This window comes from Octopus bimaculoides, chromosome 8 (assembly GCF_046866305.1).
Source record: "Octopus bimaculoides isolate indiv1 chromosome 8, ASM4686630v1, whole genome shotgun sequence".
Lineage (NCBI taxonomy): Eukaryota > Metazoa > Mollusca > Cephalopoda > Octopoda > Octopodidae > Octopus > Octopus bimaculoides.
In genome coordinates this window covers 84,247,832-84,271,098 of record NC_142935.1, presented here as the reverse complement: position 1 = coordinate 84,271,098, position 23,267 = coordinate 84,247,832, and the positions used below count along the sequence as shown (strand labels likewise).

The window sequence follows — 23,267 nt, the reverse complement described above, 5'->3', positions numbered from 1 at the left end:
TCACATTGATTCAACCTAAGAATTAAGAGCATACCTGCCTGTGAAATATTCAGCCACTCTGCTACATAAATTAGAAGGTAATTCAGTTGATCAAACAACTGCATTAGTGAAACCAGCAGAGGATCCATTTGCAAACAGTGAATCTTAAAGGATAAGCCAAGTTATTGCATTTAGTGTTTTCTCTAACATCATTCCAAATGAAAATTTATCATGAGCTTTGTTGGTCGTTCTAAAAATCTTACAGCTGTGATAATAATTTTAAAATTAAGTACAAGGCCAGAAATTTAAGATTAGAGGAACAGATGATATCAACCTCCAGTATGTAACTCATACTTCATTAACTTCAGTGGGATTTGAACTCAGAATGTAAAGAGCAGGATGCCATACCTTAATCATAATAGCTAGTACTATCTTCAGTTGGTACATTTTGTTTAATAAAAACTGGGTTGTTACCCGTCATTATGCTGCCAGAAAAAATATTTGTTAATCATGCACACACCTTCACAAATTATTCAAATAATGTTTAGATTGACTTTCTCAGTGAAGACTAATAACAGTTTGAACACTGAAGAACAATAACATTTATTTAACATACTTTTTTTCATATTCTACACAATAAGCATATCAATTGAACAATATCTCACATTACATACTCTGGCTAGCCATGTGTAACAATAATTCAGCCATTATTACTGAAATTATATACAATGTACCTTGTATGGTACGGCCAGTTAATAGTAGACGGTTATACAGTGAAAGTCTTATTGGTCTCTATGGTGACAACACTACCTGTTTATATCTTTCACACACACGTATCCTCTCCCTCACTGTATTTGTCACTCAACAACAACAACCTGTAAATAATGGCATGGTGCTTTGAGTAATTCCAAGTATTTTATTCTCTCGGCATGTGTGTTTGTTTTGAGTGATTAGTTTTTCTGTATTTTTTTCTTTTACTCAAGGTAAACTGAAGATTTAACCCAAAATCTTGCAACAAAGTGGACTCCACTAAATGAATCCAAAGTACCAAAAGTGGGTGTAAAATCAGGCAATGGATTATGTCTACCACCCATGGGAAGATTTGAACTCAGAACAAAAGAGCTGAAACAATAGTCCAACATTCTAGTTCCACCAATCCTCTACCCTGGGTTGGTCCTTTTTTTTTTCTTATCAATTCCAAAATGATGAAAGCAAAGCTGACCTCAGTGAAATCTAAACTCAGAGCACTGAGATTTAGAATAAAAACAGGAAAGCATTCTACCCAATACTCTACTTACTGCCAATTAAATTGACCACCTACGAAAGGTGCAAACATTATTTGCTTGGAAGTTGACAAGAAACAGCAATGACGTTGTCCTCAAATCACATCCCATACTGTTTTAAAACCAGTTAGTTGCTGCAACAAGTACCTACTCTCACTATTCTAGTTATTCCATGAACAAATACCTACACACATAACTACAGTCACATCTCAAAACTAATGACTGACCAAATTCAATACATAAGTCTTCAAAAATAGTTTAACACTGACACAGCTTTTCTCGATAGTTTTAACATATTACAAGTTAGTGATACTGATATTTCAATAGGAATATTAAAATATATACTTACTTTTAGTACGTTTTGTCATAGGTTTTTCAGTAATGAATTCATCAGATGGAATGGCAGTTGTATCATGTAGTGTCATAGAAGATACTGGAGTGCAAACATAGACAAGAAAAGCAAGCACAACAAATGCCTTCATTCTCCAACCAACTTTATCCCAGATACGAATTTCGCTGTACATTTTTAATTGGCAATGTTTCAACTAATGGCAACACTTGAGAGATTAACCAAATTGCTAATGAAGAGAAACAAGCCCAACATTCAGCTTGACAAATCTGAAAAATAAAACCAAAAATAAAATTTAATAAACATGCACCAAAGTATCTTAAGAATTATATATTTTAACCCTTTTGTTGCTATATTTCTGTTGAAATTACACAACCTTTGTTACAATTTATTTTGATAATAATGAATTTAGTAAAGTAACTTTTTTTCTTATTAAGGTTGTGTTTGGGACATTACATGAAATTTTGGTGGAAAATATTAATTTACATCACTTTAAACAGAAAGTTTCTATCGTAGAATCAGGAGCATTTACAAGCAGATTGGTATCAAAAGGGCTAATGATCATAAAATCTTATGCGGCAATGAACAACAAAATTAACTTGAATATAAATTTAGATACAACATGAGACAGTTGAATACACACAAAAACCTTTCTGCTATTTTATACAGGCCTAATGGTAGTAGTGGAAGAGAAACAACATGTGCTGGATTAAATGCTCATCCTGCTGAATTTTAAATTAAAACCATACCAATGTCAACTTTAGCATTCTTCCCTTGGTGATCAGTGTCAGGTACTAATGGTCAATTTATTTAACTACATTCCTTACCAACAAACTTGTGACTTTGTGCTTATGTAAGAAATCAAAATTGTACAGCTCTGTTACAGTTCTATAGAACAGGAATTAAACTCTAGTAGAGAGAAGCGGAAACCAATTTTGATTCATGTTTCAACCAATACATTTTATGAACATTAAAATCCTTAAGGCACAAATGTTACAACTTTTCATTTATCTTCATGTAATAATATAAAACTTCATGATTAATTTAAAAATAGCATTATAATAGAAGTCCTTCAATCACATCACAAATATACTAACACACAAAAACTATTTTAACCCTTTAGCTTTCAGATTATCCTGTCGAAAGTAATGTTTATTTATTTACATTGTCTTCAGTTAACCCAGCAATATCCTCATAGCTTTGAGATTTCGACAATGTGATTGCTTATTTTTAGAATAACATTGTAAGGTAGTTGTGAGAGGCCAGATCTGGCTAGTTTGAACATAAAACAAGTGGAATATTTGGGCTTGATATGGTTGGTTTAAATGCTAAAGGGTTGTTTTGAGATGTGTAACATTTTTTCCTTCTCTTTGGGTGTTTTTAATTAAATCTGTTCTGTTGCAAGAATTCAGATCCCGTGCTCTGGTCTAAAGATAATTTCCTCCTACTAGTCTCTGAAGCCAGAAAACAGTCTTAGGCACTGCCCTTCCTCCTCTGGCTAAACTAAGAAAAACTTTTGATGTTAATATTGAAAATTCCAAATTCATATCAATCCAAAGGGCCAATGTTATACGAAGAAAAGACTGGGTGTTGTGATTAGTATGATGGAGGTCCTAAGAAGATCCCTACCACCAGCACCAACACTAACCACATGATGAGAGAAGGTGACAAAAGAGTAAAGGCCACTGTAGTAGCAACAGAAAAGACAAAGAGGAAGCAACACACTTGTGGATTATAGATTGGAGTGTGTGAGTGATTTCTCTGGACATGATCTAAGATGCATGTGTGAGTGTGCAGCAGCAGAAATACTCTTCCAACTGGTAATCCATCAAAAAGCTCACTTGCGCTTTTTTGGTGGGTTACCAGTTGTTGGGGACTTAAGTGTTTTGCAGCTTTGAAGGAAAGATCCCTCACTGAGATACAGTTTTAGTATGTCATTGATGTGTACTTGCCAGGGAAGATCCTCAGTGATGGCCTAGCATCATATATATGTTAGAATGAAGTCATTTTACACTACACATTTCTTACAGGTATTATAGAATTATTTAAGTTTTTTGATAAAGTAAATTTTCTATCAGAGCTCTATTTCTTCAGCTAACAAGAATGGGATTCTCTCTGAATGAAGGATAAAATGTATGATAACCAAATGAATGGTAGAGCTGCATGGCAGTGAAACATAAGACACTGAATGCAAAGGAGGTGCAAAGGTTGGAAAGAAAAAATAAGTGTGATATGCTGGATGTGTAATGTAAATGTCCATGAATGATGGAACAGAGAAAAACTAGTGATAAAAGTAATCAATGATAGTAAGGGCAACGGGTATGCTGGTATGGGCATATAATACATGTGGATAATGATAGGTGGATGAATAAGTGCCTAGAGATTCATGGAGAAGGATCCAGTGGAAGAGGGAGATCAAAGCAGATATGGGTAGAAGTGATGAGGGATGATCTCAGGAAACTGAAAAAGATGACCAAGGAATGCAACAAGTGATGGGATGCTGTGTTGGGAAGGACTCATCTGACCAATGCAAAAGCAAGGAAAAAGAAAAGGTAAAAACAAAGATGAGGAAGGAAATTTTCAATCAAGTATTTCTCTATAAAAGTTAAATACAAAAGAAAATTAAATACATAGGCGCAGGAGTGGCTGTGTGGTAAGTAGCTTGCTTACCAACCACATGGTTTCGGGTTCAGTCCCACTGCGTGGCACCTTGGGCAAGTGTCTTCTACTATAGCCTCAGGCCGACCAAAGCCTTGTGAGCGGATTTGGTAGACGGAAACTGAAAGAAGCCCGTCGTATATATGTCTATATATGTATGTATGTATGTATGTGTATATGTTTGTGTGTCTGTGTTTATCCCCCCAGCATCGCTTGACAACCGATACTGGTGTGTTTACGTCCCCGTAACTTAGCAGTTCGGCAAAAGAGACCGATAGAATAAATACTATGCTTCCAAAGAATCAGTCCTGAGGTCGATTTGCTCGACTAAAGGCGGTGCTCCAGCATGGCTACAGTCAAATGACTGAAACAAGTAAAAGAGTAAAAGAGAGAGTATGTAACATATTTAGTTACTAATGTAAAACAGAGATTCATGATAGAAATTTGAGAAATTCAATAAAATATAATCATGAGTTCTTTGTTTAACATCCAAATTAAAGCAATAAATCCTCATCATGCAGCTCACAAGACTGGAAACCCCAAGAATGGGGAAGGGGCACAAAATTAATTTTTTAAAACTCCAATAAAATATGTTTAAAATAACCACTTACCTTTGTGATTTAAAATATAGCCATTGTAAGTTATAAAACCAGTCATATTGCTATGATGATGACACTAAAACTAAAGTACCTTTTTACAGCTGCTGAAAAGAATAACAACGCTAGGAAACCTATGACCAATCTTCAGAATCAAGGAAATACTATCTGCTGTAGTCTATGCATCTACTTATCTGCTTCAGTGGTGGAATCCAGGTGGTAAGCTTTCTATTGGCTATTAACTAACATATGATGTACTTATAATTACAGCTACCAATCAGAGTTGGCAGAAAGTAGTTCAAACCAGTTCCAAGCTGTGTGTGTGTGTGTGTGTGTGTGTGCATGCATGTGTGTATATGAACTGTCAGCCAAAAGAAACAGCCTTATTTCTTAATTATGCATTTTAACTATTCTGGGAAATACAATTAAAAGGGAAAAATAGTAGATAAAAGAAAAAAATTCTTAAATTGCATTTTTAAAAATCCAATTTATCTTTGTTGTTGAAAACCATAAAATCAGTATTTTTACAGAAACAAACTGATGACACGTGGATAGTGATATTCTTTTGGTAGAATTACTATTAAAAAAAGTGTAGGAATGGAATGCAGAATATGCATGGCTCTGGAGTACACAGACATAAATACCCAAACTAATTTTTGGATAATGATTTACAATTGTATAGGGTAATAAGCAGGGAGATATGTCAGAGTAGCAGGATAAAATGTTCTACAGTATTTTTAGTTTCAGCCAACTATATTCTGAATTCAACTCTCACCACAGTCATCTTTGTTCATTGATGATATAATAATGTATCCTCACAATAGTACAGTGGTATCAACTATGTTATTATAGCCTATCAACAGTACAGTAGCATTTACTATGTTATATATCCTTTGTCTAAAGAAAATGATATATTTTCAGAAGTTGAAAGTGAAAGCAAATTACTTAAGCATAAATTTATACTTCAGTATAAATTTACATATAAATAAAAAAAAAACTGATAAATAATTATAAAAAAGGAAAAATGCTATGAATACATAAACAGGAGAGTTTGGGCATTTGGTGCAGATGAAGGGAGGAGGTTAATTTCTGTTTTTTAAGCAGAAAAAATAAATAATTAAATAAAAAGAGAGAAAAGAATACGAAATAAACAAGGTAGGATTGGTTAGCATTCCAATTCAGTAGTTTGAAATAGAAACAAGGACAAAAATAAACAACATGAGTCAAAGAAAGAACATTGACATGATCACTCAAAACTGCTAAAAAAAACAGCAAATTAGTAGAGTTCAAACAAGACAGAATTAATTACATAGTCTGGAATATAACACATCTTAAAAGAAGATGAGATGGTCATAGCCAGAATGATTTGATCATAACTCTGCTCAATCAGCATCATATTCATCTGTATGTTTACTGCATAAGACATTGTGTATTTATTCGTAACCAGCACTGAACTTGCACGATAGAAAATACAATAATGGGTTCAATTTTAGGGGAAAGGGATCATTCAGTCACACTAACCCCCAGTGCTCAACTGGGGGTTATTTTATCAACCCTGAAAGGATAAAAGGTAAAGCTAACTTCAGTGGTACATGAACTTGAAACATAAAGAGCTGGAAGAAACGCCACTATGAATTCTGTTCAATAAGCTAATGAGTCTGCCAGCTCATTGCCTTAATAATAGCTTAAACTTGAGCACAAGGCCGGCAATATTAGGGACAGTGAGTTCATCAATTACATTAAACTCAGTACTTCACTGATACTTTATTCTCTCAACCCCGAATAAATGAAAAGCAAAGTTGTCCTTGACAGGATTTGAATTCAGTATTCAAATCTTGATTGTAGGCTGATGCTGCTCGTAGAGCCAACCAGTTTACAGAGTGTACTGGGTGCATTTTTTTTTCATGGTACCTTACGTTGGGTAAGTATCTTTCACAACAACTTCAGGCTAACCATAACTGAGTAAAATTTGTAAACAGAAAGTGGAAAACAAAACCTGTTGTCTTTGTAAACGAGTGCACACACACACACACGTAAATGTGAGTGTGCATATGAATGTTTACATTGTGTGACAAGCAAAAGTGGTGATTGCACTCACACACCCACAGTGGACAGTACATCTTGTAGCTCAAGAACTTTCAACTTGTGATGACAAGTGGAATAAAAAGAAAACTTTCTTACTGTACAACAAAAGCTGACTACAGGCATTAAAAGAATATCATGTGTGTTATGTTCCAAAACCCTCCACAATAGGTGAAAATTCATGAAGTAGAAACAGTACTGTATATTTTCAAAAATTAATTTTATAATTTGTATATATTTATTTTATTGTAAATGCAAGACACCATATGGCGAGGGATTACTATATATCATCATCACTTAACATCTATTTGATATGTTAGCATGGGTTGAACAGTCTGACAGGAGCTGGCAAGCCAAAGGACTGTCTGTTTTGGCATGGGTTTTATAACTGGATGCCAACCACCTTAGAATGGACTGGGTGTTTTTTACATGGCACCAGCAGGGTCACCAAATAACTCACACACACACACACACACATAAATACACAGACATGCAGGAAGTAAATAGACACCTTTAATTTTCAAAATCTTATTTCATACGCAAAGCAAATAATTGAAATGTAATTGTTAGGTAGGATTACATACTTAAGAATTTAGTTGACATTCTTTTTGCAGTTTTTAATTCAGAAACTCTTTTTGGCATTAAAGTGATAAGCTTTGTGATTGTCTCTTGAAAACAAAAGGTGTCTATTTACTTCTTGCATGTCTGTGTATATATAATAATAACAGTATTATCATTATTATAGATACTATATTATTTTATGCCTATTCCCATGCTGGATGGGTTCCCTATACAAGTCAATCTTATTTGGAGTGACATGTTACACGTGTTAGCGATTACAACTCACTTGAAGGATCCATTCTTGACTGAATTTCTATAGCTAGATACAATTCCCAAATCCAATGATTTTACAGAGAATACTGCATGCTTATCATCAGAACAGAAGCTTTATAGAGCCTGTTTTGTCCTTACAATGATCAAAGGTCCTTTTATCTGAAAATGTCTTTGTTTACTAATCAGAGAGGTTGCCATATTACCTACAAGACTATAGAGATCTCCCAAACTTTTTCTGTCCATTCAAAGTAACATAATTGAGAGGGTTAATAGATAAGAGAAAGGTAAAAGAGAGAAAACAGGGTGATAGAGGAGGTAGTAATGGAAGACAATCTGTGATAGGCAACCACATGTTGCTTATTGGTAAGGAGGTTGATTACAGGAACAGAGTGGTGACAAGTATATGATACATGATATATGAGAGAGAGACAGAGACAGAATGATGGAATTTAAGTGAAATTATTATACATACTCATTTATTTGTATGCCAACTTCTCAACTCAAGCAGGGCTTGAACAAACACTTATTTGGGGCATTGTTTTATAACCAGATGCTCTTCATTTATATTTCACTTGCCTTCACATGAAGCAGAGTCACAGTATGTATTGTTTACAAGAGTCATAAACATGACCACCAATTTTTGCTCAAACTGTCATGCAAAGACAAACAATGCAAGCACAAACACTCACAGGACAGGTTTCTAGGCAGTATCAGTCTACCAATTCTACCCACAAAATGTCATGTCCACAGCTGGTTATTATATATATATATGTGCTGGTGCTACATAAAAAGCACTCATGCTGGTTTCACATTAGAAGCACTGGTGTTGGTATCATTAAAAACACCTAGTACACTGTAGAGTGGTTGGCCTTAGGAAGGGCATCCAACTGCAGAAACCATGCCAAAACAGACAATAGAGCCTGGTGTGGCCCCTGGTTTACCAACTCCAGTCAAACCATTTAACCCATGCCAACATGGAAAACAGACAATAAATGATGGAGATGAGAAGTGTGTGTGTGTGTGTGTGAATGATACAAAATTTTTTAACTACAATTTGCTTTTATATGTTTGTAATCTCTTATTCTGTTGTAAATATGTTTTAGTAACAACAGTAAATCTTTTCCTCATTACAAAAACCAACTTCTAATCTCAATATCTTTTTCACCTATATCCTAATTGCTTCATTATTTGCATCACATTCAAAATAGTATATTACAATGATCCTAGTTCCACACCACCAATTAGCTAATTAATTAGGTTTCCACTAATTTTAAGCTAAATTTCTATGACAGTAATATCTTTTAGACATAATCTGAGGCAGCTAAATGGGTAACAAAGAAGAGAGGCTATTAGGTTCTGTATGCCTCAATCCCGTAATTTAGTACTACGTAATTATTATTGTACAGTAATCTATGTTGCAGCTGCACAAACACCATGAAATAATAACATAAAACATTTGCAGGAAATCATCCATGGACAAGCAACACAGAAGTATTCACTTGCAAATAAAACTCAAGATAATTGCAAAAGATCAAAAGATACTTTCATGTAACATATGGCCTCCAGGAAACTCTCAGTCCTCACTAACTGCAGTCACAATGTCTGATCTGTTGCCAAAAGGATTTTAGCTTAACCTTACTAAGTCCTCTCAGCTGGTCTTCTTTAAACCGGATACATCTACAGACAGCTATTAGGTTCTGTATGCCTCAATCCCGTAATTTAGTACTACGTAATTATTATTGTACAGTAATCTATGTTGCAGCTGCACAAACACCATGAAATAATAACATAAAACATTTGCAGGAAATCATCCATGGACAAGCAACACAAGTATTCACTGTCATATGTCTGTTTTCCTTCCAATGACACCTTGCATTTGAATACACAAACTTCTCCAGGGCTCTAACTCATACATGTATGCAGCTGTCAAATGTAACTTCAGTACTAAAACTAAACCAAATAGTGTACCTGCTGTTTCTTTCAAATATTGTAATGCCAGTGTTACATCATCCTTAGCTCTCTATGAAAGAAGGCAACCTTTTCAACCCTATTAGCTGTAGGCCTACTTCTACTTTCAGCATCTCACTGCTCTAAAACAAGCTTCTATGAACAGTGTATGTGTTGATACATTCTCTCTCCCATGTAAATGACACAATCCTCATTCCTTGTTGCATTCCACAGATCTGCCTCATTTACACACAACCTCAATACTTGCTACAGAGAATCTATATAAACAGGAACAAAGATAACCCAGTTGTTTTCACTACAATAAAACTGTACATCTCTCAAGAAAAGAAATCCACAACTGAGCTAAAGAGAGAACAGTTATGTTTTCACACAACTTGCAGACCCCTATTAGATACTTATACCAACCATTTCCCCCACAAACTCTCTACAAATTGTGCTTAACACTTAAATATTGTAATTTTTTTTTCAAGTGTCAAACAACAAACCCAGATTTCTGAATGTTTTATTGTTTGGGGAAGTTGAGAACCACTGGAAAAATTTGATGGACAGAAAAGGATAAAGTTTAACCCAGTTAAAAAGAAATGATGTTTAACGCAGAGTATTAAACATAGCTGAGTCATTAACTAACCTCAATGATTTGTGTAACTTCACCCAGTTTGCACTTACTTGAAAGGACTGTAGCTGCCTTTAGCTCCTTATTGGAGAAAAATTCTAAGTTGATGTCATTAGAAAGAAACTGAACCTCCAAATAATTAATAAACTGATAATTACATATACATCAATACTAAAAACTGAGGGTGCTTTGTGGACAAACGACCCAATAGCCCTGTTGTTTGGATGAAAATACATTGTGGGAAAATGAATAATGAAAGCCTCACAGAAGTGGATAAAAAATGAAGTAAATGTTTTGTTTTGAATTAACTACATTATAATTACATGAAGCTATGCTCATCAGAATGGAAGTTATGATAATACTAATGACTAATTTAAATGCTGACTGTGTAAATATTTTGTTTTTGTTTTTCCATAAAGAATATGTTATGAAAATGCATGACAAAGTGGATGGGGAAAGTGAAGAATGTTGCCAGTGAGTAACTGATAAGTGACATTGCAAATAAGACACAAAAAGACTGGTGACCTATGGGAGTGGAGAGAGCAAAAATGAGGGCATGAGAGAGAGAGAGATTAATCAGCTGACCCTTTTAACACAATAGTATGGAAATTGGCCTTTAATTATAGTGATGCAGATCATCATCATTTAATGTCTGCTCTCCATGCTGGCATGGGTTGAATTTGACAGAAGCTAGGTAGGCGGAAAACTGCACCAGGCTTCAGTGGCTGTTTTGGCATGATTTTTTTGGTTGGATGCCCTTCCTAGCACCAACCACTGACAGAGTGAACTGAGTGCACTTTATATACTTTATACACAATTTTATAAACTTAATAGAGAGCACTCATAAAATAAATATTTACTCTTATTTTTCCCATAAACAAAATAAATATATCCTGTATATGTGACACAACCTTTAGTTTTCCATATAAATAAGCGGAAGTGCACTCATACACATGTGTTAAGTGATAGGTGATATAAAAAACTTAATTCAATTAAAAAAATACACTTTTCACTGTCCAATCTCTCTCTCTCTACCCCCGTTCTCTCTGCCTTTCTTTAACCTCACCATCAGAACATCACCCCTCTGCTAAAATTATATTTCTAACTTTACTCCTCTACCTTCAACTAACTTTTGTTAAACACGTAATAAATATTACGTTCCCCCTACCTCATATTATGGACACTTCTCTCTTTCACTTTCTGTCTCACTCTTTGCCTGATCCTCTTTTTCTCTTTCCTTTTTTTCTCTTCTCTTTCCCTTCAACTAATCACATGAAAGTGTTACAATTACATTCGCTCTACCTCACATCATGGCTGCTTCTATCTCCCTCTTTTTCTCTAACCACATGAAAGCATTACTGACGGACTAAGTATTACAACGAGAAGCAGAATTATTATAAGATGTTCCACATCTTCCACAGATGTTATTAGCAGGAAATGTGGCACAAATGAATCCCAAAACCTAATCTTAGGTGATGATGCCATATTTCTAAACGTTAAAACTGGTAAGTAAGAAAATACAATAGAGAAAAATAAAATGTTAGTATTTAGCAAATAATTTTAAAGTACAAAACCTAACAAACTAGAATTCTATAAAAAATATATTTCTAAATCTTGCTCTAATTTTCAACAAAGCAAAATATTAGAAATTCTTTTACCCTTATGAATAACATTTACATTGACATATTTGTGTTATAACTATCTCATACATTTAAATGTCATCAGCAGTCCCATAACCCAACTATTACTAATACCTGTGGGAAAAGTAAAAACATTACAACTGCTATTTCTCTAAACACATTAACCCTTCTGTTACCACATTTCTGATGAAATACACAGCCTTAGCTTCAATTAATTCTGAAAATAAAGAATTCCATGAAATAACAGCCATTTCTAAATTGGTATTTGGAATATAAATTAGCTTGAAATTTTTATGAAACTTGATAATTTAAAATCAAAGCAGTTGTCAGAGAACCAAGAGCAGTCTTAGGCAAGTTGGTAACAAAAGGGTTACAAGTAATTTCTTATAGAGAAGGCAGCAAGAAACCACTTAAGCATATTGTACAGACTAGATATGATTGTCATCGTTTAACATAAGCATATATGCCCTGGGAAAATATATCATTTCATTTTTCTTTTCAGTTATGTTATCTTGAAGTATCGTTGTGACTTCAGCTTCATAGAAAACAGAGTTTATCTCACACTCCTGGTTCACACTACATACAATCAAGGAGAATCATAGAGAAATCCATGCCATATATAAATGAATCTAAGAAATGCAGCTTATGCATAACTGAAAGATCACATATTCTTTTTAGATCCAAGAATTCTGCTGCACTAAATTCCAGATCTGAAATTTTCAGCAAATGCAAGCATATGGACAAATCTATTTTCACAAACTGAAGGGTACCATCCACTCCAGATTGAGCAACTGACTCACTTGGATCCCTTTCTGCTGAATTATTCAACAACAATTAGTCTAATTTATAACTCCTACAGTCAAAAGGAATGTATCCAATTTCATTTCTTTCCTTCCTTTTTCTGCTTTTATTACCCTTTTGTCTTCCCATTCAACTTTTTGTATCAGCCTTCTCATTTTTTTTTTCTCATGGTTTCTCATGCCCCCGTGTCCTGATTTTCAAATAGAACAAGCCATTTGCACAGAGGCTGAAGATTGCTTGGAGACCCATGGCACATTACAAAACCTGCATAACCACATTTTTTGTTGATCTTACCTTAATGGAACAGTAAACTCATCTTCATTTAGTGTCTTTTTTGCATACTGACATAGGTTTGACAGTTTGCCTGGAATTGGTAAACCAAAGAGCTGAACCAGGCACTAGTCTGGTTTGGCTTTGTTTTTAATTGGTGGATACCCTTTCTAATACCAACCAATCCATAAAGTGTACTGGGTGCCTTGCACATGTCACCAGCACTGGCCAAGACTACAATTTCACTTCACTTGACAGGTCTTCTCAAGCACAGCAAATCACCAAGTCTCAGCATCCAAAGATGATATTTCACCACCTCATCCCACATCTTCATGGGTCTACTTCTTCCACATGTTCCCTCCACACTTAGAAGTCAGCACTCCTTTATACAGCAGTCTTCGTCCATACACATCACAAGGTCATACCAGCATAGTCTTCTCTCTTGCACACCATATCTGATGCCTCTTATACCCAGTTTTTCTCTCTTAAGATACCTACACCGTCACACATGCACACTGACATTGCACATCCAGCAGAGTATACTAGCTTCATTTCTTTCAAGCCTTCACATGTCCTCTGCAGTCACAACCCATGTTTCACTGCCATGTAGCACTGCTGTTTGCACACAGGCATCATACAATCTGCCTTTCACTCTAAGAGAGAGGCCCTTTGTTACCAACAAAGGTAGAAACTCTCTGAACTTTTCCCAGCCCATTCTTATTCAAGCAGCTATGCTCTCTGAGCATCCTCCTCCACTGCTGACGGAAGGTAACAGAAGCTATCTACTACTTCTAAGCATCACCCCAGGTAGTTGGCTATAATGCTGCTATACCAGCCATTGTTATGACTACCTAGTGAACGACCTGATTAAGTATACAGGTGACTAGACCATATCCACCCCACCAGGTATTTTAAGCATCTCAGCAGTAATTTCTGATGGACCAGGGGCTTTCCCTGTCTTCATATCCTTAATTGCTTTATCTACCAAGCTACTGTCTATTCAGATAGCAGGTCCACCTGTTGGATCCACAATAGGCAGACTTTCCTTCTCTCGTGTGTTCTCAACATTAAACAGCCTTTCATAGTAGCACACACTTCCAAGCCTCTTTCTTTGCAGAGTCACTAATGGCAAGTGAACCATCATCCATGCAAACTACAACATCAGAATTTTCCCTGACATACTGTCTTGCAAACCAAAACACCTCAAGCCGCTAATCCTCATGCCACAGAACACTGACAAATTTCTTCCTTTCTGCTTCTTCTCTGGCTAAGTATACCTACCTCCTAACTTTCCTTCTAGCTACCTAATATAGTCCTTTGCAAATGCCACCCTTCCAGGCTTGTTTCTTTACTTTAATGGCCTGGTCTACTACACTATTCCACCACCATGTCACCCAATGTCTGGTTGGGGCTTGGCACCAGCCAGAAATTTGTTCAGTGATTCTCAACATGTTTCATAGGAATTTCCAGTTGTTCTCTATATTATATGTCTGTATATGTATGTAATAAACTGCTTAAATAAAACTATCAATTTTATCAGTTCTAAAAAATTTCTGCTGACACTAATAACTTTATATTTTCCTAATCATCATCATCATCGTTTAACATCTGCTTTCCATGCTAGCATGGGCTGGACGATTTGACTGAGGACTGACAAGCCAGAAGGCTGCACCAGGCTCCAATCTGATCTGGCAGAGTTTCTACAGCTGGATGCCCTTCCTAACGCCAACCACTCCAAGAGTGTAGTGGGTGCTTTTACGTGCCACCGGCACGAGGGCCAGTCACACGGTACTGGCAATGACCACGCTCAAAAAGGTGTTTTTTATGTGCCACCTGCACGGGAGCCAGTCCAGCGGCACTGGCAACGACCTCGCTCAAATGATTTTACATGCCACCAATACAAGTGCTAGAAAGCAACGCTGGTAACAATTACGCTCAAATGGTGCTATTTACGAGCCAATAGCACGGAAGCCAGACAGCTGCTCTGGCAATGAACACACTCAACAGTGCTGTTAGTGCTCCACTGGCACGGTGCCAGTCATCGAGTATGGTTCAATTACGATTTCACTTGCCCCAACAGGTCTTCGCAAGCAGAGTTTAATGTCCAATGAAGGAGAGGTTGGCATGAGTGCCAGTTGTCGGATTCGGTTCAATTTCGATTTCAGATTTCAAATTTCAAATTCCAATTCACTTGCCTCAGCAGGTCTTCGCAAGCAGGGTTTTTAGTGTCCAATAAAGTAAAGATACGGATTAGTGAGCTGGCTACACTTCTGGCAGAGATCACAGATTATGCTCTCACCTGCCTTGCCGGGTCTTCTCACATACAGCATATTTCCAAAGGTCCCTGTCACTGGTCGTGCTTCACCACCTCATCTCAGGTCTTCCTGGGTCTACCTCTTCCACAGGTTCCCTCAACTGCTAGGGTGTGGCACTTTTTCACACAGCTATCTTCATCCATTCTCGCCATGTGACCATACCAACGCAATCGTCTCTCTTGCACACTACAACTGATGCTTCTTAGGTCTAACTTTTCTCTCAAGGTACTTACACTTTTTCGAGTATGCACACTTATTACACATCCATCAGAGCATACTGGCTTCTTTTCTTGCAAGCTTACGCATGTCCTCAGCAGTCATGGCCCATGTTTCACTGCCATGTAGCATGGCTGTTCGTACACATGCATCATACAGTCTGCCTTTTACTCTGAGTGAGAGGCCCTTTGTCACCAAAAGAGGTAAGAGCTCTTTAAACTTTGTCCAGGCTATTCTTATTCTAGCAGCTACAAACTTGGTCACCTATGTAGCGGAAGCTATCGACTACTTGTAGTTTTTCTCCCTGGAGTGTGGTAAAGGTTGTTTTCTGCACATTCTCAGTGTTTATTGCTCCTGAGCATCTGCCACATACAAAAACTATCTTGCTAGTTAGCCCTCCTTTGATATTGCTGCACCTCTTATGTGTCCATAGCTTACACTGGGTAGATTTATTTCTTATTTGCACTAGCCTTTTTTCAATAACATTTAATAACCAAGTTATTAATAGGCTACAATTGTTCAAAAGACTGTATTTCTCTATATACTGAATATCAACAGTCTTGTATCATAATCCCATATCATCATCATCATTGAACATCCATTTTTCCATACCTGTCTGGGTCAGACAAAATTCACTGAGGAAGATATAGTCCTGGTCTGCTATTCAAATCTTGCTAGAGTTGGAAAATAAAATTTCAAAAGATATCTAGAAAGCTAAATGTCCGCCTCCTTATATACCTTCAAAAGACAAATAGTGCAGTCTACATGGTCACATAGTAAATATATTAAGAGTGATGTATACATTTCATTCTATAAGAGAGGCATTGCAAAATTGATAAGTATTATAAACCACTTGACAATAAAGTAGGATAAACTTCACCAAACCACAGCACCTTCTAAAAAGAAGGAGATACATTTTTTTAAAATCCCACTATACAAGACATTAAAACTGCTCTTTCTCTTGGAAAAAAGAAATGGTATAATTTAAGCATGAGGCAATAATAGTTTCTTTCTGACTAAGCACAGCTTAAAAATTACAAACTCACTAGACTAATAAATTGTTTGGACAATTTACAATTATAAATGAAAAACAATGTCTAAAAGTAGCTTCAAATTGAACCTAACAACAATCTCTCTCGCATACACTACAGTGCTTTCTCTGCCATTTGTTTTTCAACTACTTGCACAGGTGGTATTCATAAGAATTCTTTAAATACACTTCTAATTTTGTTTTTCTGTACTGACAAGAATAAAACTGGTGCAGCTACCAACTCAGTATTTTGCACTTTTAATGCAGAAATACTTCCTAGAATTTCTATCTCTCTTTTAATTATCAGAACACTATAAAATAATTTAATGAAAGCTTCTAAAAGAAAAAAAAAAAATCAGATTTGTATTTTCAGATGGCATTGAAGGTCAGATGAGAATTTAATTATTCTTTTACATGTTAACTTCTAGTCAAATTAATTATAAAACATATTTCAAATGATAGATGTGGTTAAGTGGCAAAATTATGAACATACATGCTGTTCTTGCTGGTCCTCACTCTCACAAAAAGAAAAGAAAAAAAATCAACTATATAAATTAATACCCTGTTGATTGGGAAATGTCTAAAGAGTTTTGATAAATAATATCAATTAAATGCTTTTTAAACACTACATGAATGAATGATAGCCCTAACAAATTTTCTATTACTGATTATTTTGCAAAAAAAACAACGATTTCTCCATTTCAATGTTGTCAGCTATATCTTTTCTAACACATGGATAGTACCCCAGTCTACTAATCAAAGCAGAACTGAGATGATCCATTTTACTGATGAGATGAAGTAACTGAAATTATGTATGGGTGTCACTTTGCCAAATAGCAAACATCATATATATATATAATTCTTCCAAGAGAGATATCTGGAGAAAGTGAACCCTAGTATATTTGATAATAAGGACTGAAAAACTGTTCATAGTTAGGGAATGAGGTGTGATATACCTTTTAAAGAAATGGATAGTGAATCCTAATATATTCAGTAAGGAAGGTTCTTTAAGTTGAAAGTTGTTCATCAAAAATAAGGGATGAGGTGTGAGTTACCTTTGAAAAATATATTTCTATTTTGGAATTTAATTAGGAGAAACATAGTTTTACATAAATGCTAATTTATCCTGTCCTTCCCTGACTGATTAACACAAAACTCCTTTTCAGCTTCTTTTAATGCCTTCAGTTCAGTTCCATGTGTAGCATGTATTACCATGCTAAAGTTCCACAAGATCTATGCAACAATAAATCAAAGACTTTTCTGTGACTAGAAATGATAATGGCTAAAGAAACTATTTTTATGCCCTCAGTTATATTTTTAAATAGCAACCCTTTACAGTTGCTTCAATAAAAATAGGAGGGGAATGACCTCCACATTACCATTGGGATTATACAGTGGAATACTGAATCAGCATATATATAACAGAGAATTCTAAAATATATGAAGGAAATGGAAGGCCATATCATGTGTTGACCCCGACTGAAAAGACCTATGATCAAGGATAGCCATGGCCTTCCTGTACTTCTCTATGTTATCTAATGGCCCCCACTTTTTTCAAGGTGGTAGGATTTAATTAAAATGAGAACTAGTGGTTATTTCTAGCGAGCCAAACAATCACATAGATGCTATGTATTTCACTGAGCTGTTATTTAGTCAGTCCTGACCAAGCCAATCTATATTCAAAAGTATTCCAACCTTATATAGGAGTATACAAGGCTATATTATCTGATGCATCCTTTCCTTATAGCAGACAGGTTAGAAGAAGATTTGATTGCTATTTCAAGTATACGTAGTAGGTCTTGACAAGTTATTCACTAAGAGAAGACAGAGATGATGGAATGAAATTTTTGAGGGTCACCTAAGTTGCTGGGAAAGGGAGTTTAACAATGAAGTGTGAATACCAAACTTAGTTAGGGACCTTTACCTGAAGTTGACCTAATAACCATTTATTCTCTTATCTTTAGAAATCCATGGTTTTGAAGATAAGTCTAGATCTATGATAGCTTCACGCTATAATGACCAGTATGAAGTGAAATGGAACGTAAGAAGACAAATTCATACTGTAGAAAATAAGCATTGCTTATAATGATTTTTCCTACCATCACTTCTTAAAAATCAAAGATGGGGGCCTAATGTGAGCCAAAGGATCTTTCGTCTAGATCATAAAATTTTTTTTTAAAAACTACAGAAAGATATTTTGGAAAATCCTGAATACATAAATTCACCATTTAAATATTTCAAACGTAACCTTCAAATTCCAAATTTATATAATAGCTGTGATGCAACAGTTGAATGTCGTTATAAAACCATGCGGTACCACTTATTTAGAAAGCAAGGTACCGCAATTTTAGAGTGTGACGCATTTGTGGCAGTTAAACTATATATATATATATATATATATATATATATATATATATATATATATATATATATATGCATACATACATATATATATACATATATATATATATATATATATATATATACATATATATATATATATATATATACATACACACACATATGCATATCATGATTGACTTTCCTTTTTTTTTTGTTTGTTTTTTGCAGTAATGCCATTTAAAATAAATTTCCCTGGCATGTTATTAAAATCCTATCAACGATATTTAAATCATCAATAAATAGATTTTATGTCAATGATGAAAATAAACGGGGGAACCGGAGCAAGTTGGAAAGAGGGTAACGGTGTTTGCTAACTGGCAGAAATGTTTTGAATGTAGTAGTTGTTGGTGGTTATAATAAACTCAATTACAACTGTGGGCAGATTTTTGTGTCTGGCTATCTCCCCAGTAATTTTTTTTTTTAGTCGGAATAAACACCAATAATTTTTGCCTATTTAATTTATCAGTAAAGTTTTACATTCCACGTTGATGATTAGATTAGAAGGTAATTAAACCTGCGATAATGAGTGGCTCAAACAAGGGGATTCCTTTTTTCAAAACTTCTTTTATCAACCGAAAGAAATTCCGCACTTTATTTATATGACAATAACAAAAATCATTTCGATTATCCCCAATTCGTTCAAAATGTAATACTATAAATTTACATTAAAATGAATTACAAACCGAATTTCCAAGGATGGAGATACAAATTTTAGCAACAACGGGAGGAAAAGGTGGTGTGATCTATTTATATTTGCACCCTTTTTGAACCCTGTGTAATTGATTGATGCAACTGGCAGATAAATACACATCAAGAGAAAGGAGGAGGAATAAGGAAAACACCTCCCCGAGCAAACTATACAGCTGACATTTATGACGACGTTCTCTCACAAATAGAAAGTAAAAAGAAAAAAATGCCTGGGAAGGAATATTTAAACTTGCTGGTTTAGAAAAATGGGTTGATTGCATAAAAATTGGAATTTTGATGTATTTCATATACCTAATGAATACAGCAGCTAATTTAAAATAGATGGTTTACTATATTTTTTTTTCTGGAAATTAGTAAACAAACTTTAAACTCAGTCACACAGTAACGATGATGGAGATGATTATGTATGCATATATATAACTTTCTGTTATATATAACATTATATATTTGTGTGTGTTTGCATATGTATAAAGAGGTACTGGTCAGGATGGTAAAATAAAAAGTTTTCGGTTGAAATTGAATAAATAAAAAAATTAAAAAATAAATAAAGCCACTCTACAAACCTGAAAGTTGTTGTGTGACGGACAGCAGCAGCAAGTCTTAATTGAAGGAAGTCGGTGTCGGTAACGATGGCGGCGGGGGCAGGTGCTCGCTTTATGAACCAATCATCAGCCTTCAACTATGGCTTGCTGGCAGCAACTGAGAAACTTTTATAATTACACATCTCTTAAGAAATATAGCCAACATTTGTTATGGTTGCGAGAAAATATTTCTGCTTGACTGCAACACAGTCATAAATCAATGGTGAAAGTAATTATTGTTTTGAAAGAAACAGAGTAAGTAGAGAGTGAAAGTTTGATAAGAAGTTGACCTAAATAGACCAGTCTAATAAGAAACCAATCATAAATGGTCTTCTATAATTGAGTAAACGTGGAGGTGGAGGCGGTAAGCAGGAAAATGAGAGACTGTTATTGTCAGATGGATGTCAGAGGGAGGGGTTTGTGTTTATTATATAGAGATCAGGTGATGATGTTGTTGACAAACGTTACCATCGAAACATACCCCATCTTTTACATATAATTATTTACTGTGTGTTTGAGTGCAATGACGAATCAGAAACTGTACATTTTGCATTCAACAAATTATTTTCCCCCCACGACCGTCTTGAAGAAAAAAAAAAAAAAACAACGTCATCCTCAATATACAGTCTTTGAGGAAAGGGTAGGGTGGCTGGAATATGCCTTTGATCATGCTTTGTTCATTCAGAGCTGACAAGAAGCTACATTAAAATATCAACAATGGCTTATTTCTCTTCATTCGTATACATTTACTCTTTATTTATTTTACTCGTTTAAATGTAAAAAAACTGTGTGCTCCAGCATGGCCACAGCATTAGGGCTGAAACATATAAAAGAATAAGAATTAGGATTATTTCTATATCATAATCAAATAGAATTAAAATAGATTCATTAAAATAATACTGACAAATTGGTATACCATTATTTGCCTGCCATTTCTGCACACACACATTTATATTAAAACCTTTTCTTTTTTCATTTTTTCCCTTTTGCTGAAATGGTCTAAAATGTACGGACTAATCTTTCCGACTATATATTGAACAGTTCTTTTTCTTCTTATATTCCGTATTTTTATTCAACCCCACCCGGCATCTTGGCAATAATTCAGCAGATCTGTGATCTACGACGTTGCAGCTTTCATCTGCAATCAGTGTATCTAACACAATTTTTAAAAACCTTATTCCTGCTATTTCTATTCTCCCACCATTATACATAGATAGTGGGATAGATATTATATAATGTTAAATTGATAGTCATACAGTGTGGGTTGCATGGCCTGGCCACAGAACGTTTTGAATCTTAGTATGTCGCCTTGTGGAAAGTGGGATCATATCGTTACATGCATTTAGTCATATCCCTCTCTAGTTTGAGGATATCTTTCTCCCTAGTTTTCTCTCTCGTTTGAGGATATCAGTCTCAAATAAAGCTCATGATCACTACCGATACTCTAATTAAGTCATATAATAATAGTAATTAAATAATGATAACAATTTCTTTTATTAGTCACAGAGGCATAGATGACGGTGACATCACAAAGACAATTTGTGCGGGTGTTTACATAAAGGATAGAAAGAAAGAAATGTAAAAGACAGTGAAATGCGATAACAGTAAACATAACATACAAAGTATGTAATGTCATGAATGATGTAGTCCCCCTGATACAGGAGAAACTCCAACTAGGGCGAATGAAGGAACCCCACAAATCCAGGATTACCCTGACCACCTAGAATATGAACCCTCTCTCTCCTGCTCTCTGATCGACAGGCGTATACTTTGAGTACGGTCATTCACTCTAAGCATTTTTGCCAGCTCCATACTACAACCGTATATAGGAATGAAACTCTGTGTGTGTATGTGTGTGTGCGTGCGTGCGCGCAAATTAACCATAACTTAAATTTTCAAGTCCTGAAAGCTGGATATTCCCATATGTAGAAATTCGCACTATAATAATTATCAGGTGAAAGGGAAATATTTATTAATCTTTGCTATTAAATTTCCGTTCAAATGAATCTCACTAATATTTAGGAATTCAATTATCTTTATAAAGAAAACTGATTAATGTGTTTCTTCCAATTTACAATTCTAATAAGTAACTAAAAACAACTACAGCTTGAAATTTTCTATTTATATTTCTCTCTTAATATTTAGAACTCGCTGTTTATTTATACGGTCGAGCGTCGACCTTAAAGTAAAGAGACGTGTTTACATTTTGAGTTCAAATCTTACCATACGTGTTGTTTAGCTCGAGATCAGCTCTGCTTCAGCAGACCTGTAATCGAAAGTAATCCGACTGAGACCTTTCTGTCTTTTAAGGGATATGCAAGACGGCCACATTAACTAATGTAGTGTATTAAGACTAACGTGACGATTTGAGGGAGATTTGGCTGCTATTTCTAACATGTCAACTGACAACAGAGCCCCCCTCTTTATTTAGTTCCAGGTCGTCAATGATCAGGTAGCCATATGATCTAAGATGCTCTACTTTTGACGTGAGGAGTATTCGGCTGTTATTTCTGTATGAGCAGCATACTAAGGTCGATTATAAAGCTCAGAATAAACCGTGTTTAGACTAAATAAAATATTAGCTCTATCGCGTTGCCGAAGACTAGGTCGTGGATTCTCTTGTGCTACATTACTTCTAATAAAGCACTCAATACTTCCTTGAACTTCAGTTATTTGACTTCACTGGCTGAAATTAGCATTTTTTTTATTCCTGTCTGAATATAGAAACCTTAATTTTCTTAACCAAAGGACTGAATAGGTAATCTCTGATTACTAGCTTCGTGCATTAATGATTTCTTAACTTTTATACATGTCGGGCAATTCGTCGTTTCTTATCATCCATCACAATGATTATATTTTATAAAACCTTATCGTCATTACTTTTTTCCTTTTTTAATTCTTTTGGTTAAACAAAAATTCTGTTTCTAATAGAGTTATAGCT

The 23,267-nt window shown here is 35.1% G+C and overlaps 1 protein-coding gene across 2 annotated transcripts in view; it reads right to left on the bottom strand.

Annotated features, from left to right (window-relative positions):
- The window catches only part of LOC106872430 (uncharacterized), a 31,185-nt gene extending 10,514 nt beyond the window's left edge, over positions 1–20,671 (bottom strand). The window contains exons 1-2 of one of the 2 annotated variants that reach the window (XM_014919429.3): positions 20,309–20,671; positions 1,612–1,880 (exon numbers count right to left, since the gene is read on the bottom strand). In XM_014919429.3, the coding sequence (XP_014774915.1) occupies positions 1,612–1,786 (175 nt within the window). In that variant the 5' untranslated portion in view covers positions 1,787–1,880; positions 20,309–20,671. Of the gene's footprint in view, positions 1–1,611; positions 1,881–4,880; positions 5,062–20,308 lie in introns of those variants that run through there. The other variant, XM_014919430.3, reaches the window with a different exon arrangement.
- Between the last annotated feature and the right edge of the window lie 2,596 nt (positions 20,672–23,267).